This window comes from Salvelinus alpinus, chromosome 26, assembly GCF_045679555.1.
Source record: "Salvelinus alpinus chromosome 26, SLU_Salpinus.1, whole genome shotgun sequence".
Classification (NCBI taxonomy): Eukaryota; Metazoa; Chordata; class Actinopteri; order Salmoniformes; family Salmonidae; genus Salvelinus; species Salvelinus alpinus.
The window spans coordinates 20,906,636-20,925,949 of NC_092111.1; the positions used below are offsets into that span (position 1 = coordinate 20,906,636).

Sequence of the window (19,314 nt, forward strand, 5' to 3'; positions counted from 1 at the left end):
GGGATGCTACGCACTGGAAATGGAAAGACCTCCTCGGATAGATCACTCCTAATATTCATTCTATATTCATTCAATATTCCCTTTACATTACTGAAAGGAATGTTCACTCACGGGCCGATTGCCCACATAAATAGAATAGATAGTATTATACGTTATATACTGTATCTCTGCGATTGCCATTATCAGGAATGGGTAGTGTTTCTTCAGTCTTTCAGCCGCTCTGTTGAAGTGGTGTCATTATGCTATCTTTTCTGTAATAACAGCCTAGTGTACATTACACTGTGTTTAGCAGCTGCTAATGTGTTAGAGATGATGTGATGACAGTCAATACACATAAAGAAGACAGCTGAGGAGAACCATCCTCCTCAGTGAATTTTTTATAAAAATAATGTTAAAACATTTTAAGTTATCCTTTTTAGATAAAACTGTACTAAATATAATCACGACATCAAATAATTGATTAAAACACTATTATGCAATGAAGGTCTACAGTAGCCTCAACAGCACTCTGTAGGGTAGCACCATGGTGTTGCTGGAAGAAAGCTGACATCCGTCCTCCTCTGGGTACATTGACTTCAATACAAAACCTAGGAAGATCATGGTTCTCACCCCCTTCCATAGACTTAAACAGTAATTATGACAACTTCCGGAGGATGTCCTCCAACCTATGAGCTCTTGCAGCATGAACTGACATGTTGTCCACCCAATCAAAGGATCAGAGAAAAATGTAGTACTAAAAGCATAAGCTACAGCTAGATAGCACTGCAGTGCATAAAATGTGGTGAGTAGTTGACTCAAGGGGAGAGACAATAATTGAGCAGTTTTGAACAAATGTTATTTCTTCCAAAATGAAAGAGAAGCAAGTGGGAAAGATTTTGTCTTTTAGTTTCACTTAGCAAGTGCAGCCAACTAGTTTGGCTTACTCGAACACCCTGCTCAAACAGAGGTTATCTAGCTGGCTATGATTATCCAACACAACACTGGAAATCTTCCAAGTCATGGTAAGCTTTTGGTTTTACTTTTTTTTTTGCTACCAGGGCCTGCTGGTGAAAGTGCTAAACTGCTTACTGACTGTACACTGTAACATTACAGCATGATTGTAGTGGGTTTACTAACGCGTTAGTTAGCTATGTTGACTATGACGTTACTTTAATTAATCCAGGGTGTATCACAACCGGCCGTGATTGTGTGCCGCCCTATGTGACTGTGGGATTGTGTGCCGCCCTAATGGCCCAGCGTTGTCCGGGTTTGGCCGGTGTAGGCGTCATAGTAAATAAGAATTTGTTCTTAACTGACTTTCCTAGTTAAATAAATAAACAAAATATGGTGACAACGATGTAGGCTGTGTGTAGCGGTTATGATATAGTTTGGCTTGGAAAGGTTTTTCTCCTCGTCACATACAGCTGATGTTGTGCATTGAAGTCCACAAGTGAAGGTGAGGAGAGCACATAATTCGAGAAGGAATAGATTGTGGCTGCTATGAAAGTGAACTGTGATTTAAGGGTGATCAGGGGTGTATTCATTCCGCCGATTCTGTTAATGTTTCTTAAACGGAAGAAAACGGGGATTAACATACCTGAATTTGTCCAATAGAAACTCTTGTTTGCAACTGTTGGACTAATGATTACACCCTATCAGCTAGATGCAAGCAAGAGTGTGCAAGGCAGTATTGAATGTGTCACTGTCTGTCACCTCAAATCTTTCTCTCAACCTGTGTGCACCTACGTTATAAACGTTCATTCATAAGCTAGGTTGAAGCAACCTCATGATCGGTACAGGGAAAATTAGTGTCATGTAGTAGCCTAGACCTATCACTGTTACATTGAACTGGGTGAATGGAATATGAATGACAGTCATCAATATGCTGTAATAAGGCCATACTCATGAAAAAAGACACCGACCACCACTGCATGAAACAATGTAATGTACCTGTGTTTGCAGTGCGGGTCCAAAAGGAGACAACATCTATGAGTGGAGATCCACCATCCTGGGACCACCAGGCTCTGTGTACGAGGGAGGGGTCTTCTTCCTAGATATCGCCTTTACACCAGACTACCCCTTCAAACCACCCAAGGTAAACACTCTAGTCAAAACAAGCTGACTCAAACAATGATTAGAACATTCCTCAAGATTACACAGGTATGTAGGATACCACTTTCTCACTCGAGAAGGGAACTTGTTATTGCCATATTGACCACTGGAGGGAGCTATGGCACTTTGATTTTATTGAAATTCAGGGTCTCTAGTTCTCTGCAAATTTCAAACAGTTAATGGTCAATTTAACCAAACCAGACTCAAAAAGGCTTAAATGGAAATTTGGCTTCCATGATTAGACTGAACATCGGTTTTCATTGTTGAGTAGATTATCTCCGTGTTGCTTTCAGGATCTACCACTGGAACATAAACAATCGGGGTGTATTGATATAGATCTACTTTGTTTCCTAGGTGACGTTCCGTACCAGGATCTACCACTGTAACATCAACAGTCAGGGTGTGATCTGTCTGGACATCCTGAAGGACAACTGGAGCCCCGCCCTCACCATCTCCAAGGTGCTGCTGTCCATCTGCTCCCTGCTCACTGACTGCAACCCTGGTAAGACCTAAGACGCCATATACTACTATAATGCGGGTTCCATTGAAATTCATTGATTAGTGGCTGCTTTGAAGTGTAAACATTGTCATATGTGGAATTACGTGTGTGCATTTGTACTGGCAGATCAAAGCTATCGTTGAAGCCCTACCTATAACTCTGCGTGTTCTCCACCCCTCACAGCTGACCCTCTGGTAGGAAGCATCGCCACCCAATACACAACCAACAGACCAGAGCACGACAGGATAGCCAAACAGTGGACCAAGAGATACGCCACATAGATACACAGGATTGGGTCGTATTCATTAGGCACTACATGGACTTGTCCAATAAGAAAAGTTAATTTGTTTCACATAGCATACCCTAACAACTACGACCCTGGGCAACATGAGAGGGAGAGGATAGGGGGTGTCAGAGCTCCTTCTGGGATGACTCAGGGACAGGAGTGGGGGGGAAAGGAAGGGTAGAATATTTATCTTGGAATTTAAGTCTTCATCTCCTGATATTTTGTTTATGGTATTTAAGTTCTCTGACCTGTATATTACCATTGATGCTTTTCAATGTGTTAACTTGAAGTTCTTTAAAATGATTACATTTTTAGCTAATTGTGCTTCGAAAGGAAATTAATTCTACATGTTTGGTCTGCTTATATAAACCTGTCACACACAGCATGGTTTCCTGGTAGAATTCCCAATCTCATTTGTGTGAATTTTTCAGATGTTAATTACCATTGGTGTAAGCTCTCTTGCATGTCTATATCTGAATCATTTCTATTGTAGCCTATACAGCACAATGTCTAGGTGGGAAAGTTGTGCTTCATGTCTTGCTGATTTAAAAAAAAATAATAATAATACAGTCCCTCCATTTTATTGTTAAATTGAAATACATGCATATATGTCAGAACAATGGACAACAAAAATATAAGTAGCAGCACAAATGTTATTTGGCCAGGTCTCACACACAAGACATGAAGGACACAGGAGATGTTCCAGTTCTCTCCTTCTTCCCAAAGTGTACATGAGTTCACTTCAATTCCCTGAATTGAAAGGAAATGACTGGTATGAGAAATATAGTGGAAACTCCTGCCCCATGCCTCCACCAATCCAATGCTTTTAGATTTGTAGTAGTGAACGAGTGTACACCTCAGGAGAAAGGATATATTATTTGGATGCACTACAGAAGCCACATTCTCTTCACAACAATTCAAAGACATTTCATACAATTGTGTCCTACATTTTATCCCATTCCTACCCACAAGGAATTTAAGTTTAGTAAAGTGACAAATAAATTAAGTTAATAAAAAAATTCTCAAACATGTACAAAGAATAAAGTACAAAGGTTTTGTATTTAACAAATACACAACCAACCATTTAGGGTGCAACTGATGAAACAGACATTTGATCATCACAGACACGAGCAACAGACCTGATCAAGGTAGTACCTTTTTTGTTTTGTTTTGCCACTGGGCCATACACTAGGTAGTAAACTGGTAGGCCATACACACTAGGTAGTAATATGCCTCACTCCCAAGGCACATTATATGGGCCTAGACCTTGCTGTAAAGCAGCTACTATAACCCTCCCATAGGATGGAGCACACGGAAACCATAGGGGTGTATGATATCACAAAGCAGGTTCACTAATTTAGCCAGCATACTTCGAAAAACATTAAGATACATCTCTTGATTTGCAAGTATACAGTTGACGTCAGAAGTTTACATACACTTAGGTTGGACTCATTAAAACTTGTTTTTCAACCACTCCACAAATTTCATGTTAACAAACTATAGTTTTGGGAAGTTGGTTAGAACATCTACTTTGTGCATGACAAGTCATTTTTCCAACAGTTTAGACAGAATATTTCACTGTATCACAATTCCAGAGGGTCAGAAGTTTACATACACTAAGTTGGCTGTGCCTTTAAACAGCTTGGAAAATTCCAGAAAATTATGTCATGGCTTTAGAAGCTTCTGATAGGCTAATTGACAACATTTGAGTCCATTGAAGGTGTACCTTCAAACTCAGTGCCTCTGCTTGACATCATGGGAAAATCAAAAGAAATCAGCCAAGACCTCAGAAAAAAATGTGTAGACCTCCACATGTCTGGTTATTCCTTGGGAGCAATTTCCAAACACCTGAAGGTACCACGTTCATCTGTACAAACAATAGTACGCAAGTATAAACACCATGGGACCACGCAGCCGTCATACTGCTCAGGAAGGAGACGCGTTCTGTCTCCTAGAGATGAACATACTTTGGTGCGAAAAGTGCAAATCAATCCCAGAACAGCAGCAAAGGACCTTGTGAAGATGCTGGAGGAAACGGGTACAAAAGTATCTATATCCACAGTAAAACGAGTCCTATATCGACATAACCTGAAAGGCTGCTCAGCAAGGAAGAAGCCACTGCTCCAAAACTGCCATAAAAAAGCCAGACTACGGTTTGCAACTGCACATGGGGACAAAGATCGTACTTTTTGGAGAAATGTCCTCTGGTCTAATGAAACAAAAATACAGTTTGGCCATAATGACCATTGTTATGTTTGGAGGAAAAAGGGGAACGCTTGCAAGCCGAAGAACACCTTCCCAACCGTGAAGCACGGGGGTGGCAGCATCGTGTTGTGGGGGTGCTTTGCTGAAGGAGGGACTGGCGCACTTCACAAAATAGATGGCATCATGAGGTAGGAAAATTATGTGGATATATTGAAGCAACATCTCAAGACATCAGTCAGGAAGTTCAAGCTTGGTCGCAAATGGATCTTCCAAATGGACAATGACCCCAAGCATACTTCCAAAGTTGTGGCAAAATGGCATTGGAGTGGCCATCACAAAGCCCTGACCTCAATCCCATAGAGAATTTGTGGGCAGAACTGAAAAAGAGTATGAGCAAGGAGACCTACAAACTGACTCAGTTACACCAGCTCTGTCAGGAGGAATGGGCCAAAATTCACCCAACTTATTGTGGGAAGCTTGTGGAAGGCTACCCAAAACGTTTGACCCAAGTTAAACTATTTAAAGGCAATGCTACCAAATACTAATTGAGTATGTAAACTTCTGACCCACTGGGAATGTGATGAAAGAAATAAAAGCTGAAATAAATCATTCTACTATTTTTCTGACATTTCACATTCTTAAAATGAAGTGGTGATCCTAACTGACCTAAGACAGGGAATTTTTACTAGGTTTAAATGTATTTGGCTAAGGTCTATGTAAACTTCTGACTTCAATTGTATAAAAAAAAAAAAGCGTTATTTTAAGGGAATTTAATGGGTTGTTGGTTGTCGAGTCAGTTACTATGTCTTTGCCCATATTTCATGGATATCTATCTTGATATGAAGTCAGAATATTAATGTAATTTGGCTGGCTAACTCATCGATCCTACTCTGACATCTCCCCCTCCCCGAAGTACTTGGATCTTAGGTACGCTCAAGGTTGAGTTCAGTTCAGATGTCATTGGACGTTGTGCCCTTGCTCTTGCGTCCTGGAAGAGGGAAGGCAGACTTGCTCTGAGGCTGTGTGAGGCGGCTGGTGAGCATGGTGAAGGGTTCAATGAGAGAGTTCCTCTCAGTGACGCTGACCTCCCAGAGTTTGACCTTCTCCCCCCGCGCCCACTGCTGCGCTGCCTCGTGCTCCACCTGACGAAGCTCACGCAGGTCCGTCTTGTTCCCTAGCACAATCACCATCACCTGCAGGAAGAGGGGACACTCCAACTAAACAACAATAGCATAAGGTTCTGATTTGTGTCTTGGTTGATCGTTTTTATTTTGTATTTTATGGCCACTGTGCTTCTGCTTGCTCTTTGGGGTCTAGGCCAGGTTAGAATATAAGCACTGTGACAACTGCTGATGTAAATAGGGCATTATAAATACATTTGATTGTTTTGGCCATAGACAGCTAATCAATAAAAGAAACCTGGCTCACTTGAACAGAACCACACACACTTAGCAAAGCTTAAGGAGAGTTTCAATCAATCACAATCCCAGTACCTCTTTCTTGTCTCTGGATTTGTCTATCTCCTTCTTGAGGACATCCACCTTCTTGAAGGACTCCAGGCTGTCCACGCTGTAGACCAGCACAAAGCCGTCCGCCACAGAGTAGTAGTGCTTGGGAAGGTCCAGGCCGTCGTGGAGCCCTCTGGTGTCATAGAGACGTAACTGTTCCTTCACACCGCGGTCTGTCTCCACCGACGCCACATACACATCCTCCTGGGTCTCAGTGGACTCTGAACCTTCAACAGACAGGAGACAATGGAATTCAATGGTTGTGTTCAACAGTCTGGCAGGTAGGCAGTGCTCACTCAACTCTCGGTGAAATACAGTATATATATTTGTTTCCTTTGGCTCCCTGTGGAGCGTAAGGCCACACCATGCCGGACGGTCTTTAGCAGTTCTCTGGTTTACCCCAGACCATGGTCTTAAATTCACGCCACACACAAACTTAGTTACAGATTTCAACTGCAAAAGTTGTATAGTGAAAGTACAGAACGCTGTTTTGCTCCCAATAACTGGTCATTCCAGGCTACATTTCAAATTCCCTTTTAACACTACAAGCACATTTTATACAGTGTTAATTTCTCAAATACAACCAATTCAGTCATCAACGTACCAACTGCGTGATTGCCATATAACAGCTGTTCAAGGATGGCTGTTTTTCCTACAGATGCCAAACCACACACCACAACTTTGCAGCCTTTCCCCATTTCGAATACGCGAAAACCTGTAATAGCACAAAAATAAATGTCAAATAAGTAGAAAAATGAACTACTGTAGCTGAAGCATCGTCGTCAACATCGCATCCAAAATGTACGTAGCTAGCTTGATACGATAAAACAAGTACCTTGGTGTAAGAGTTGGCCAAACGGAGAGATTACAATTATTATTGGAGTAAACTCGGTAGCTAACCAACTTTGAAGTTATTTAGCTAGCTAAAATCACAACATCCATTCTCTTTTGACAAGGAAGTTCCAATGATTTTCTGCGCATGTGCAGAGGCGAGGGGAGCGGTGAATTTTGAGAAAAATGCACTGTATAAATAACACATACATTTATTAATATGCATTAATAAATGTCAAATATAAATGTATATTACCAGCTACCAATAAGAATGGTAAAATCGACAAGTGTAGTGGACCAAATCTCAATGTACAAAAGTAAGTAGTAAATACTTTTATTTCAATCTGGTTGTGTTCTAAAATGTCAAGACCATCAAAATCCCAGGTTATTAAATGAAGTTAGGTGAAATGTATATGAAAACTATTAACATTATTGTAATAAACTACAATACCCAGGCGTATCTGACCGGAACTGTGTCACTGACGTTTTGATAAAGCATACTGGGTACGTTTTTCTTTCTTTCCGGCAGGTACGCCATCATGTAAGCTAGCATTTTATTATTTTTCAGTATGTACAATCCATTAAAAATCTGTATTAAAACATGGCCATCAGGTTGTATAGTTCTGGGGTTAGTTAACGGAATGCTTAGCTAATAACACACTACCTCCATTTCTGCTTTTTAATTTGTGAAAATATGAATATTGCATTGCGTATCCGAGGTAATGCATGGATCTTCTATTAGTCTCCTATACATTGCCTAAGAGCGAGGTTAGAAAGTTGCTAGACATTGATGTTCTGTGTTTATAAAACTATGTGCATTTGTTGCGTTACAAGTTTTACTAGTTAATATTTTAGCTTTAGAGGTTGTCTACTATGGAGTGCTAGCCGGTTAACTAGTTACCTATCCAGTGTGTAGGACTCTTTGCATGGGGGCCTACCGCGAGCCTTCTACTGCCCGAAAACGGATTTCCAGGTGGTCTAGATAGAAACAGAAATTAGCCCCAAAAGCACGTGCATGTAGACGCCAATATAATACACGCTGAATTAAATGTAACCCGAAGATGTAATTCATGACTTGATTATTTAAAGGTTACATTACGTTGTAAACAAAGTAAACGTGTTGGCTAGATAGCCAATTTGGCCATATCATTGCTTTGAATGAAGATTAGCAAATTATCGGTGCCTTACTTTCCCTCCAACTAGAGTAACGGTTAAATCCAAGTATTTAATGGTGACCATTACATATTTCTATTTGCCTTTTGTCACAGTTAATTCAACATGGGAGCGTACAAATATATACAGGAGCTATGGCGCAAGAAGCAGTCCGACGTGATGCGCTTTCTCCTGCGCGTCCGATGCTGGCAGTACCGTCAGCTCTCCGGTCTCCACCGTGCGCCTAGACCCACCAGACCAGACAAGGCGCGCAGACTGGGGTACAAGTGCAAACAAGGTGGGTGACAGGGACAATTTACGTTGACCCCCCCCTTAACAGTGCTGCTACTCCAGGGTTTATTATCAAATTGATTTATATAGCCCTTTTTACATCAGCTGATTTCTCAAAGTGCTGTACAGAAACCCAGCCTAAAACCCCAAACAGCAAGCAATGCAGGTGTAGAAGCACGGTGGCTAGGAAAAACTTCCTAGAGAGGAACCAGGCTATGAGGGGTGGCCAGTCCTCTTCTGGCTGTGCCGGGTGGAGATTATAACAGAACATGGCCAAAATGTTATAATATGGTATAATAATAATAATCACAGTAGTTGTCGAGGGTGCAGCAAGTCAGCACCTCGGGAGTAAATGTCAGTTGGCTTTTCATAGCCGATCATTAAGAGTATCTCTAGAGAGTTTAAACAGCAGGTCTGGGACAGGTAGCACGTCCGGTGAACATGTCAGGGTTCCATAGCCGCAGGCAGAACAGTTGAAACTGGAGCAGCAGCACGGCCAGGTGGACTAGGGACAGCAAGGAGTCATCATGCCATGTAGTCCTGAGGCATGGTCCTAGGGCTCAGGTCCTCCGAGAGAGCATACTTAAATTCACACAGGACACCGGATAAGACAGGAGAAGTACTCCAGATATAACAAACTGACCCTAGCCCCCGACACATAAACTACTGCAGCATAAATACTGGAGGCTGAGACAGGAGGGGTCAGGAGACACTGTGGCCCCATCCGATGATGCCCCCGGACAGGGCCAAACAGGAAGGATGTAACCCCACCCACTTTGCCAAAGCACAGCCCCCACACCACTAGAGGGATACCTTCAACCACCAACTTACCATCCTGAGACAAGGCCGAGTATAGCCTACAAAGATCTCCGCCACGGCACAACCGAAGGGGGGGCGCCAGCCCAGACAGGAAGATCACGTCTCCCTGTTATCTATGCATAGTCACTTTACCCCTACCCACATGCTCCCAAGTGGCGCAGTGGTCTAAGGCACAGCATCTCAGTGCTAGAGGCATCACAACAAACCCACTACAGACTAGGCAAGTTAAGAACAAATTCTCATTTACAGTGAGAGCCTAACACGGATGACTCTGGGCCAATTGTGTGCCGCCCTATGGGACTCCCAATCACAGCCAGTTGTGAGAGAGCCTGGAATCGAACCAGGGTCAGTAATGACATGCGGTGCCTTAGACCGCTGTACCACTCAGGAGCCCTCATGTCTGATCCGTTGGTTTGATAAGTTGAAGATGTAATATGTTATTTGTAGCTCTGTTGTCGTGATTAGACAGTAATGGTATTCCCATTGCCTGTTTGGTTTCGCAAAAACATTCAAGTCACTTATCTGTTTAGAAGTGTTGCTTCACATGAAAGGTAGACCAAGTGGTTGTGTCATTTGTTGTCTATTATTCCTTGACATGTCGCTGTCTTATGACAGGCTATGTCATCTACCGTGTCCGTGTTCGCCGTGGAGGCCGCAAGCGCCCCGTGCCCAAGGGTGCCACCTACGGCAAGCCCGTCCACCATGGTGTCAACCAGATCAAGTTTGCCCGCAGCCTCCAGTCCACTGCTGAGGTAAGAGTTTCTGAACAGGTGCATCTCCCAGGTTGTGGTCTGATTCTTATCCTTTCTCCCCAAATGTTGCATTTGCTCACTTTGTTAAGTACTTGGTAAGCATGGTATTGGTGTAAGCTTGGGCTAGTGTTTTTTTTATACAAAGATAATCTTACATCAGTCAGTATTTATTTTAAGTCCATGAGAGATAGTGAGTGAGTACGCTTCAGGGAGAAGTTACAAAGAACTGCACAAGGATGTCACAGATCTGACCTGGCTTGGCAAATCTACGCTCAATTCCAAATCTACACTTGCCTCTGCTTCTAGACCCTTGTGCCGATATGAATGCGTTGGATAGGTACAAGTCATTTCATATTGGCTCTATTTCCCTCTGAAACAAATCTCACATTCCAAATGGAACCCTTTTCATCAATAATGCATCCTCTCAATGTGGTTAATGATGCTCAACTTTTTTCCCCATCTTATCGACTATGGTGAAACCAGTCTGAAATAAGCCAATTTGTCTGAAACCACATTACAGAAAATAATGCGTCCTTTCCAAAAGTATCTTGGTTGTATTTAAAACTGTATTGTATTAAACTAAGTGAATGGTAGTCTCTTCACATTGGACTTGATGATTACTTCAATGTTGAGACAAATCCATATGTTGTGTAGCTCCATGTGTATGTGTCAGGCAGTGGGAATTTATCATTTTAGATCTTTCCCATACCTTTTTTTATTGTGTGTGTATATATATGCTAGAATTGCTCAACAGATTTGAAGGTGGCGTAACTGGGTAATACCCCTGCCGCAGGGAGCCATGCGCAGTATGGGGTTGGCAGTGCTGTCACTAGACCAGACCTCAGAACATTGCAAATCAGTAATTTACATTCATTCAAGTTTCTGAATGTGACTTGTCTGACCTGCTTGGTCTTCGGTCTCCCCAACAGGAGCGTGCTGGTCGTCACTGTGGAGGCCTGAGGGTGCTGGCCTCTTACTGGGTAGGAGAGGACTCCACCTACAAGTTCTTCGAAGTGATCCTGATCGACACCTTCCACAAGGCTATCAGACGCAACCCCGACACCCAATGGATCACCAGGCCTGTGCACAAGCACAGGGAGATGCGTGGCCTGACGTCCGCGGGCAAGAAGAGCCGTGGCCTGGGCAAGGGCCACAAGTTCCACATGACCATGGGTGGTTCCCGCCGGGCAGCCTGGAAGAGACGCAATACCCTGCAGCTGCACCGCTACCGCTAGAGGGTGTCTGTACATTTAAAGAAATAAACACATGCCTTTTTATGGTGACAAAATGTTGGTGTGGTGTGTAAGAGTTCATCATTTTGGGTGTAGAAGCTGCCATTTGATGTCTTTGGCGATAAAGGGATATAGATAGTGGTTAGTAATTAGGATACGCGAAGCTGACAGACTAGCATTTTCAGACTTGTGAAATGTGGTTTATAGAAATTCACCCTGTCAGAACTATTGATCAATATGACAGTGAGTGTAACTGATCTGAACCATTGTCTACAGTACACACTGGTTTACACCGGAGGGGTTATTCGTCATAACATCTAGATCATTCAACTCCTACCCTGTGGGTCCGGAGCCTGCTGGCTGGGTTTCTGTTGTACTTGATAAATTGTACCCACCTGGTGTCCCAGTTCTAGATCGGTCCCTGGTTAGGGGGGGGTGAATGCCGTGGAACTGGCTTTGAGTTTGGGGGCTCTAGGAATGGTTTAACAATGTGTTTTTGGGGATAATCGTTTAAGTAACCTGGGGGGCTTGACTGTTGGCACTAAGGATCACTAGTCAAACAGTGAAACTACTCTTGGTGTTGAGTGTCTATAGTCCAGGATCACCAGGAAAGGTCACATTAAATGATCTATTTAGGTCTGATATAGCAGGCAGCCTAGAGCAGAGTTTCCCAAACGGTCCTGGGTCCCCCCTAGGTGCACGTTTTGTTGTTTGCCCTAGCACTGAACAGCTGATTTAAAATAATCAATGCTGGATTTCATTTGAATCGTCTATGTGGTTTTAGGGCAAACACCAAAACGTGCAAGGGGGGGGGGCTGAGTTTAGGAAATACTGTCAGAGCAGGGCTCAACCCCCGTTCCTGGAGAGCTATTGTCCTGTAAGTTTTCTCCAGCTCTGGTCTAGCACATCTAATAATTAGCTGGTTGATAAGCTGAATTGGGTTGCTTACAATGGGTTGTAGTGAACCTACAGAACAATAGCTCTCCAGGAACAGGGACGGAGAGAACCTTCAGGACGATAGCTCTCCAGGAACAGGGTTGGAGAGAACCTCCAGGACGATAGCTCTCCAGGAACAGGGTTGGAGAGAACCTCCAGGAACAGGGTTGGAGAGAATCTTCAGGACGATAGCTCTCCAGGAACAGGGTTGGAGAGAACCTTCAGGACTATAGCTCTCCGGGAACAGGGTTGGAGAGAACCTTCAAGACGATAGCTCTCCAGGAACAGGGTTGGAGAGAACCTTCAGGGCTATAGCTCTCCAGGAACAGGGTTGGAGAGAACCTTCAGGACTATAGCTCTCCAGGAACAGGGCTGGAGAGAACCTTCAGGACTATAGCTCTCCAGGAACAGGGCTGGAGAGAACCTTCAGGACTATAGCTCTCCAGGAACAGGGTTGGAGAGAACCTTCAGGGCTATAGCTCTCCAGGAAGAACCTTCAGGACGATAGCTCTCCAGGAACAGGGTTGGAGAGAACCTTCAGGACGATAGCTCTCCAGGAACAGGGTTGGAGAGCCACAACTGAGAAGTTGAAGTGGGACAGCATCTGGAACAGGAGTGTCGAACTCATTCCACTGGGGGCTGAGTGTACAGGTTTTTATTTTTTATTTCACTTAAGACCTAAACAACCAGGTGAGGGGTTCCTTACTAATTAGTGACCTTAATTCATCAATCAAGTACAAGGGTGGATCGAAAACCTGCACAAACTTGGCCGTCTGTGGAATGAGTTTGACGTGATCTGGAGGATGGCTGGTTTGAGTCCCATGTCAGAAGGAAACATCTGATTTCCAAGATAATAGAAAGTATAATTTTCTCATTTGATCAAATCTATTTTTCCATCAACTGACAATGTATGGTGTAGTATACTGATGGGCTAAGTGCTAGATTGATTATAACATCTCAACTGGAAGAAATTTAAGTTAGACTAAAAACACCTTAAATAAGACATATTAGTCTGCTCTACGTAAATCACAAATTTACAGCTAAATAGTAAAGTAACACAATGATGTGAAGCACTGCCCCCCCATCCCCCTTAATCTTCTGTTGCACCACTACTCAGTTCTAAGTAAAGACAATACTTCAAAGACGATACACTGTCTGAAAGGACTCAAAAGCTAGAGCAGCAAGGGGGTTGAGTTAGAGAACAATGGTCATTTATAGAACTTTCTCACATTTCTCCCAGGCCCATTGTTATTACACACATTTAGATGGGGAAAGAGAACGGCAGTGTTCAGGTCGCCCATGATCTGTGACCTGGTGACCAAAATTCCACCGAAACTGGAGAATGGGTGAGGAGGCATGTTCTCTACTTTTTTCCGGGTGGTAGCAGAAGAAACCAGGGAAATGGGAGCTGGTCAGTACAAGTCTCCCTTGGGATATGGCTGTGCCAAACCCATGAAGGCTGCTTGGTACAGTGGGGTGGTGATTACCATGTCTGTCAGACAACTAAGTGATGCAGAAAATCTGCAAAACGAACTTCATATTCTCTTATTCAAATCAATGTGTGTTACTGTTGAATTTGAAGTGAACTTCCATTGTTCTCAGAGTTGTGGAATGTCTTCATTCTACTTAAATGTCTCTCCTCGTTCTTGCACTGACCTTCGTTGAAAAGCTAGGTAGCCACATTATTTTTGTCGACAACTATGACAAGGAAGTGTGTGGGAGATACGGTGAAACAGCTCATGTCAGTCAGTTTGACCCGTTCTGAGACAGACGGTACTGCTGGATAAATGAGGTGGTTCATCTCCGTTCAACCAAGGTGCATGGATTCAGGAACAGGATGCTGGAGTAAGGTCACATAACTACTCTATTTCATTGATGTCACATAGGACAACTACTTCATTATTTTTCTCCTTGGTTAGCTATATGAAAACACTAGTGTACTTGGTTAGCTATATGAAAACACTAGTGTACTTGGTTAGCTATATGAAAACACTAGTGTACTTGGTTAGCTATATGAAAACACTGTGTTTCAAACACACATGTAGACCTACACACAAATATCTACATTTTGCCCTCGTTCCTGAGTAAAAAAAACAAGCTGTTATGTGTGTGTGTCATTCTGAATGTGTCTGTCCTCATGTTGCCTCCCCTCTCTGTGGCCTCTGCCTCACCCAGTTTAGCTCAAGTGGAGGTGAAACACAGGTCACCATGATACTATAGCAAGCCTTACCTAGGTAGGTGTGTTATAACTTGTAGCAGTAGTTAGCAAGTGTGCCTGTGTGCTGTTCTCCATAGAGAGCATTCTTTCCCCATTCATTTTCCCTATAGGTATGGTTGAACAAACCAGAGGTAACTGATTTCCGGGTTTGAGGGCTACAAGCTTGCGTGCTCTATTACACACATGAAATAGTTGAATTATTATTAATAACGAAAAAAAATGTTAACATTAAAAAATATATGTTTTGTACTGTGTAAAGAAGCCTTTGCTGCCAATGTGAGAATGCTTTTTATGCATTTTAAACTGCTGCTGTATTACATTCCTGAAATCCTGAAAGCTCAATGTCTGGGAAAAATCTTCTAATTATTTCAGATTTTATGCTTCAGTGCATTCAATTTGTTGGATAAATGTTGTTTTTGCTGCTATACTATAGGCAAAAGACTCATTTTTATTCATGTTCCATTTTCCCAATCCATTTCTGAAACGTTGGAACCCATCAGCAATAAATCCTCACACCGCTTTTGTGTCTGAGAACTTGTCAAGGATGTACTACATTGCTCACAGTGGCATTGAGACAAGATGGTAGTATTTTTAAATGCATGCATGCACTCTTTGCATCTATATGTGTCAATAGGAACTACTTTTCTATATGAATTCACTCAATGTGAGATCCCAAGAGCCCCTCCTCCCCATTTCTCCCGCCACCAGTAGTTGATCTAGAAGTGTTGGAGAGACTACGGAAAGATAGGGAGGGTGATGATCCATCTGATTTGTTGAAGAGATGACTGGTTACTGTGTGTCAGGATTTTGTGGCCACTTGCACAGAAGGTTCAAAAGATCCAAGGACAGGATGTACTGGGTCAGCATTTGTAGTGCAGGAATGTGGGGTGGAAGTCAGGAAACATATTACAGATCATCTGGCTGTATATACGGTGGAGCTGATGGCCGTACTGTTGGCCTTACAGTGGGTGGGCGAAGTGAAGCCAGACAGCGTAGTTATTCAGTGTTAATGAGTCTCCAGTCCTTTAGCTCACGTAGCAGACAATACCTGCTTTATGAGGTGCTACAAACACATGGCAGGATTAGACAGATGGGTACACAGATAAGATTCACTTGAGTCCCAGTCCATGTGGGGGTGGAGGGGAACGAGGCAGTTGGTGTACTGGCTAAACAAGCACTTAGTAGTGGGGATGTTGATGTTGTAGTTTCAATGAACAAGGCAGAGGCAAAAAGCCTGATATGGACAGTGATGGTGCAGAAATGGCAGGAGCAGTGGAATGCTAAGGGCAGGCATTTATTTAAAGTACAGAGGAAAGTCGGGTAGGGAAGGACGGCAGGAAGGGACAGAAGAGAGGAGGCTATTTTTACAAGATTAAGGGTTACGTGTGTGTGCCATTCTGAATGTGTCTGTCCTCACGTTGCCTCCCCTCTGAGGCCTCTGCCTCACCTCTTGGACACGAGGATCCCCTTTCTCCTAACATTGCCTATCTGGCCTAAATGTTTAAATTTAGGCCACAGTGAGAGTGTAGGCTAGTTGAATAAGACCTTAAATGTGATAGGAAAGCATCCAACAGGAAAGTGTGATTATTGCCAGGAAACGGAGACCGTGGAGCATGTACTGCTACAAGGTGGGCAGAGAGAGGCTGAGATCTAGTATGAGGGAGAAAGAGGTACAGGAAATTAGTTTAAAGACTGTATTGAGTAGAATGGCATTAGATATAGTCTCAAATATTTAAAAAATATACAATTAAGAGCAACAGTGCTGGCAGGTAGGATTTAGTGCCAGAGATTGTAACATTCTCTGTTTCAAGGAAACATGGCTCACTCAGGATATGTTATCAGAGTCGGTACAGCAACCCGGTTTCTTCATGCATCGCGCCGAAACAGAAACAAACATCTCTGGTAAGTAGAAGGGTGGGGGTGTATGCCTTATGATTGACAACTCATGGTGTAATCATAACAACATACAGGAACTCAAGTCCTTTTGTTCACCTGACCTAGAATTCCTTACAATCAAATGCCGACCGCATTATCTTCCAAGAGAATTCTCTTCGATTATGGTCACAGCCGTACTTCACTGGACTCTATATAAACTGGAAACCATACATCCTGGGGCTGCATTTATTGTATCTGGGGATTTTAACAAAGCTAATCTGAGAACAAGGCTTCCTAAATTCTATCAGCATATCGAATGCGCGACAAGAGCTGGTAGCATTCTGGATCATTGCTACTCTAACTTCCGCAATGCATACAAAGCCCTCCCCTGCCCTGCCTTTGGCAAATCTGACCATGACTCCATTTTGTTGCTCCCGACCTATAGACAGAATCTAAAACAGGAAACTCCCGTGCTCAGGTCTATCCAACGCTAGCCTGACCAATCGGATTCCACGCTTCAAGATTGCTTCGATCACGTGGACTGGGATATGTTCCAGATCGCCTCAGACAACAACATTGATGTGTACGCTGACTCAGTGTGCGAGTTTATTAGCAAGAGATGTCGTACCCACTGTGACTATTAAAACCCTCCCTAACCAGAAACCGTGGATTGATGGCAGCATTTGCGCAAAACTGAAAGCGCAAACCACCACTTTAAAATCATGGCAAGGCGATTGGAAACATGACCAATTACAAACAGTGCAGCTATTCCCTCCGCAAGGCAATCAAACAACCAAAGCGTCAGTATAGAGACAAGGTAGAGTCGCAATTCAATGGCTCAAACACGAGACATATGTGGCAGGATCTACAGTCAATCACGGATTACAAAAAGAAAACCAGCCCCGTCACAGACATCGGCGTCTTTCTCCCAAACAATTTATTTGCTCGCTTTGAGGACAATACAGTGCCACTGACCCGGCCCGCTACCAAAGTCTGTGGGCTCTCCTTCTCCCTGGCCAACGTGAGTAAAACATTTAAACATGTTAACCCTTGCAGGGCTGCCGGCCCAGACGGCATCCCTAGCCGTGTCCTCAGGGCATGCGCAGACCAGCTGGCTGGTGTGTTTACGGACATATTCAATCAATCCCTATCCCAGTCTGTTGTCCCCACATGCTTCAAGATGGCCACCATTGTTCCTGTTCGCAAGACAGCTAAGGTAACTGAACTAAATGACTAGAAGTTGCACTCACTTCTGTCATCATGAAGTGCTTTGAGAGACTAGTCAAGGATCATATCACCTCCACCCTACTTGATACCCTAGACCCACTCCAATTTGCTTACCACCCCAATGGGTCCACTGACGGTGCAATCGTCATCACACTGCACACTGCCTTATCCCATCTGGATAAGAGGAATACCTATGTAAGAATGCTGTTCATTGACTTCAGCTCAGCATTTAACACCATAGTACCCTCCAAACTCGTCATTAAGCTCGAGACCCTGGGTCTACACCCTGCCCTATGCAACTGGGTCCTGGACTTTCTGACGGGCCGCCCCCCAAGTGGTGAAGGTAGGAAACAACATCTCCACCCCGCTGATCCTCAACACTGGGGCCCCACAAGGGTGCGTTCTCAGCCTTCTCCTGTACTCCCTTTTCACCCCTGACTGCGTGGCCATGCACGCCTCCAACTCAATCATCAAGTTTGCAGATGACACTACAGTGGTAGGCTTGATTACCAACCACGACGAGACGGCCTACAGGGAGGAGGTGAGGGCCCTCGGAGTGTGGTGTCAGGGAAATAACCTCTCACTCAACGTCAACAAAACAAAGGAGATGATCGTGGACTTTAGAAAACAGCAGAGGGAGCACCCCCCATCCACATCGACAGTACAGTAGTGGGGAAGGTGGAAAGTTTTAGGTTCCTCGGCGTACACATCACGGACAAACTGAAATGGTCCACCCAGACAGCGTGGCGAAGAGGGCCCAACAGCACGTCTTCAACCTCAGGAGGGTGAAGAAATTTGGCTTGTCACCTAAAAAAACTCACAAACTTTTACAGATGCACAATTGAGAGCATCCTGTCGGGCTGTATCACCGCCTGGAACGGCAACTGCACCGCCCACAACCGCAAGGCTCTCCAGAGGGTAGTACGGTCTGCACAACGCGGGGGCAAACTACCTGCCCTCCAGGACACCTACAGCATCCGATGTCACAGGAAGGCCAAAAAGATCATCAAGGACAACAACCACCCGAGCCACTGCCTGTTCACTCCGCTATCATCCAGAAGGCGAGGTCAGTACAGGTGCATCAAAGCTGGGACCGAGAGACTAAAAAACAGCTTCTATCTCAAGGCCATCAGACTGTTAAACTGCCATCACTAACATAGAGAGGCTGCTGCCATTATACAGACTCAATCTCTGGCCACCTTAATAAATGGACTTAATAAAGGTGTCACTTTAAATACACCACTTTAATAATGTTTACATATCCCACATTATTCATCTCATATGTATATACCGTTCTATACCATCTACTGCATCTTGCCTGTGCCGCACGGCCATCGCTCATCCATACATTTATATGTACATATTCTTATTCACCCCTTTACATTTGTGTGT

General features: G+C 43.7%; 3 protein-coding genes and 1 non-coding gene across 10 annotated transcripts in view; 3 read left to right on the forward strand and 1 right to left on the reverse strand.

Annotated features, from left to right (window-relative positions):
* The window catches only part of LOC139554937 (ubiquitin-conjugating enzyme E2 E1-like), a 101,919-nt gene extending 98,660 nt beyond the window's left edge, over positions 1-3,259 (forward strand). For all 4 annotated transcript variants that reach the window (XM_071368241.1, XM_071368239.1, XM_071368238.1 and 1 more), the window contains 3 exons: positions 1,942-2,074; positions 2,446-2,593; positions 2,774-3,259. In XM_071368241.1, the coding sequence (XP_071224342.1) occupies positions 1,942-2,074; positions 2,446-2,593; positions 2,774-2,871 (379 nt within the window). In that variant the 3' untranslated portion in view covers positions 2,872-3,259. The remainder of the gene's footprint in view (positions 1-1,941; positions 2,075-2,445; positions 2,594-2,773) is intronic.
* A 182-nt stretch (positions 3,260-3,441) lies between these two features.
* On the reverse strand, positions 3,442-7,582 carry LOC139554936 (NF-kappa-B inhibitor-interacting Ras-like protein 1). Its single transcript, XM_071368237.1, has 4 exons — positions 7,425-7,582; positions 7,194-7,304; positions 6,575-6,816; positions 3,442-6,274 (listed from the first exon to the last, which is right to left on the reverse strand). Exons 2-4 carry the CDS (start codon positions 7,285-7,287, stop codon positions 6,032-6,034), a joined length of 579 nt encoding a protein of 192 aa, XP_071224338.1. The 5' UTR covers positions 7,288-7,304; positions 7,425-7,582; the 3' UTR covers positions 3,442-6,031.
* On the forward strand, positions 6,736-11,722 carry LOC139554935 (large ribosomal subunit protein eL15). 4 transcript variants are annotated; one of them, XM_071368233.1, is made up of 4 exons: positions 6,736-6,870; positions 8,689-8,870; positions 10,298-10,434; positions 11,364-11,722. In XM_071368233.1, exons 2-4 carry the CDS (start codon positions 8,699-8,701, stop codon positions 11,667-11,669), a joined length of 615 nt encoding a protein of 204 aa, XP_071224334.1. In that variant the 5' UTR covers positions 6,736-6,870; positions 8,689-8,698; the 3' UTR covers positions 11,670-11,722. The 4 variants fall into 4 exon arrangements, with proteins under 4 accessions (XP_071224334.1, XP_071224333.1, XP_071224337.1 ...); XM_071368232.1 differs by lacking the exon at positions 6,736-6,870 and adding an exon at positions 7,881-7,961; XM_071368236.1 differs by lacking the exon at positions 6,736-6,870 and adding an exon at positions 7,952-8,139.
* On the forward strand, positions 10,861-10,950 carry LOC139555427 (small nucleolar SNORD12/SNORD106). The gene has a single exon (XR_011671009.1). It is a non-coding gene; the product is annotated as a small nucleolar SNORD12/SNORD106 (small nucleolar RNA).
* Positions 11,723-19,314: the final 7,592 nt, after the last annotated feature.

Bases quoted from the DNA above. Each gene is read 5' to 3' on its own strand.
- LOC139554936 (XM_071368237.1), bottom strand. From the start codon at position 7,287: ATGGGGAAAGGCTGCAAAGTTGTGGTGTGTGGTTTGGCATCTGTAGGA. The intron at 6,817-7,193 runs GTACGTTGATGA...TGTCTGTTGAAG, and splicing joins ATATGGCAATCACGCAGTTG to GTTCAGAGTCCACTGAGACC. The intron at 6,275-6,574 runs GTACTGGGATTG...CTCTTCCTGCAG, and splicing joins AATCCAGAGACAAGAAAGAG to GTGATGGTGATTGTGCTAGG.
- LOC139554935 (XM_071368233.1), top strand. From the start codon at position 8,699: ATGGGAGCGTACAAATATATACAGGAGCTATGGCGCAAGAAGCAGTCC. The intron at 8,871-10,297 runs GTGGGTGACAGG...GTCTTATGACAG, and splicing joins GGGGTACAAGTGCAAACAAG to GCTATGTCATCTACCGTGTC. The intron at 10,435-11,363 runs GTAAGAGTTTCT...TCTCCCCAACAG, and splicing joins GCCTCCAGTCCACTGCTGAG to GAGCGTGCTGGTCGTCACTG.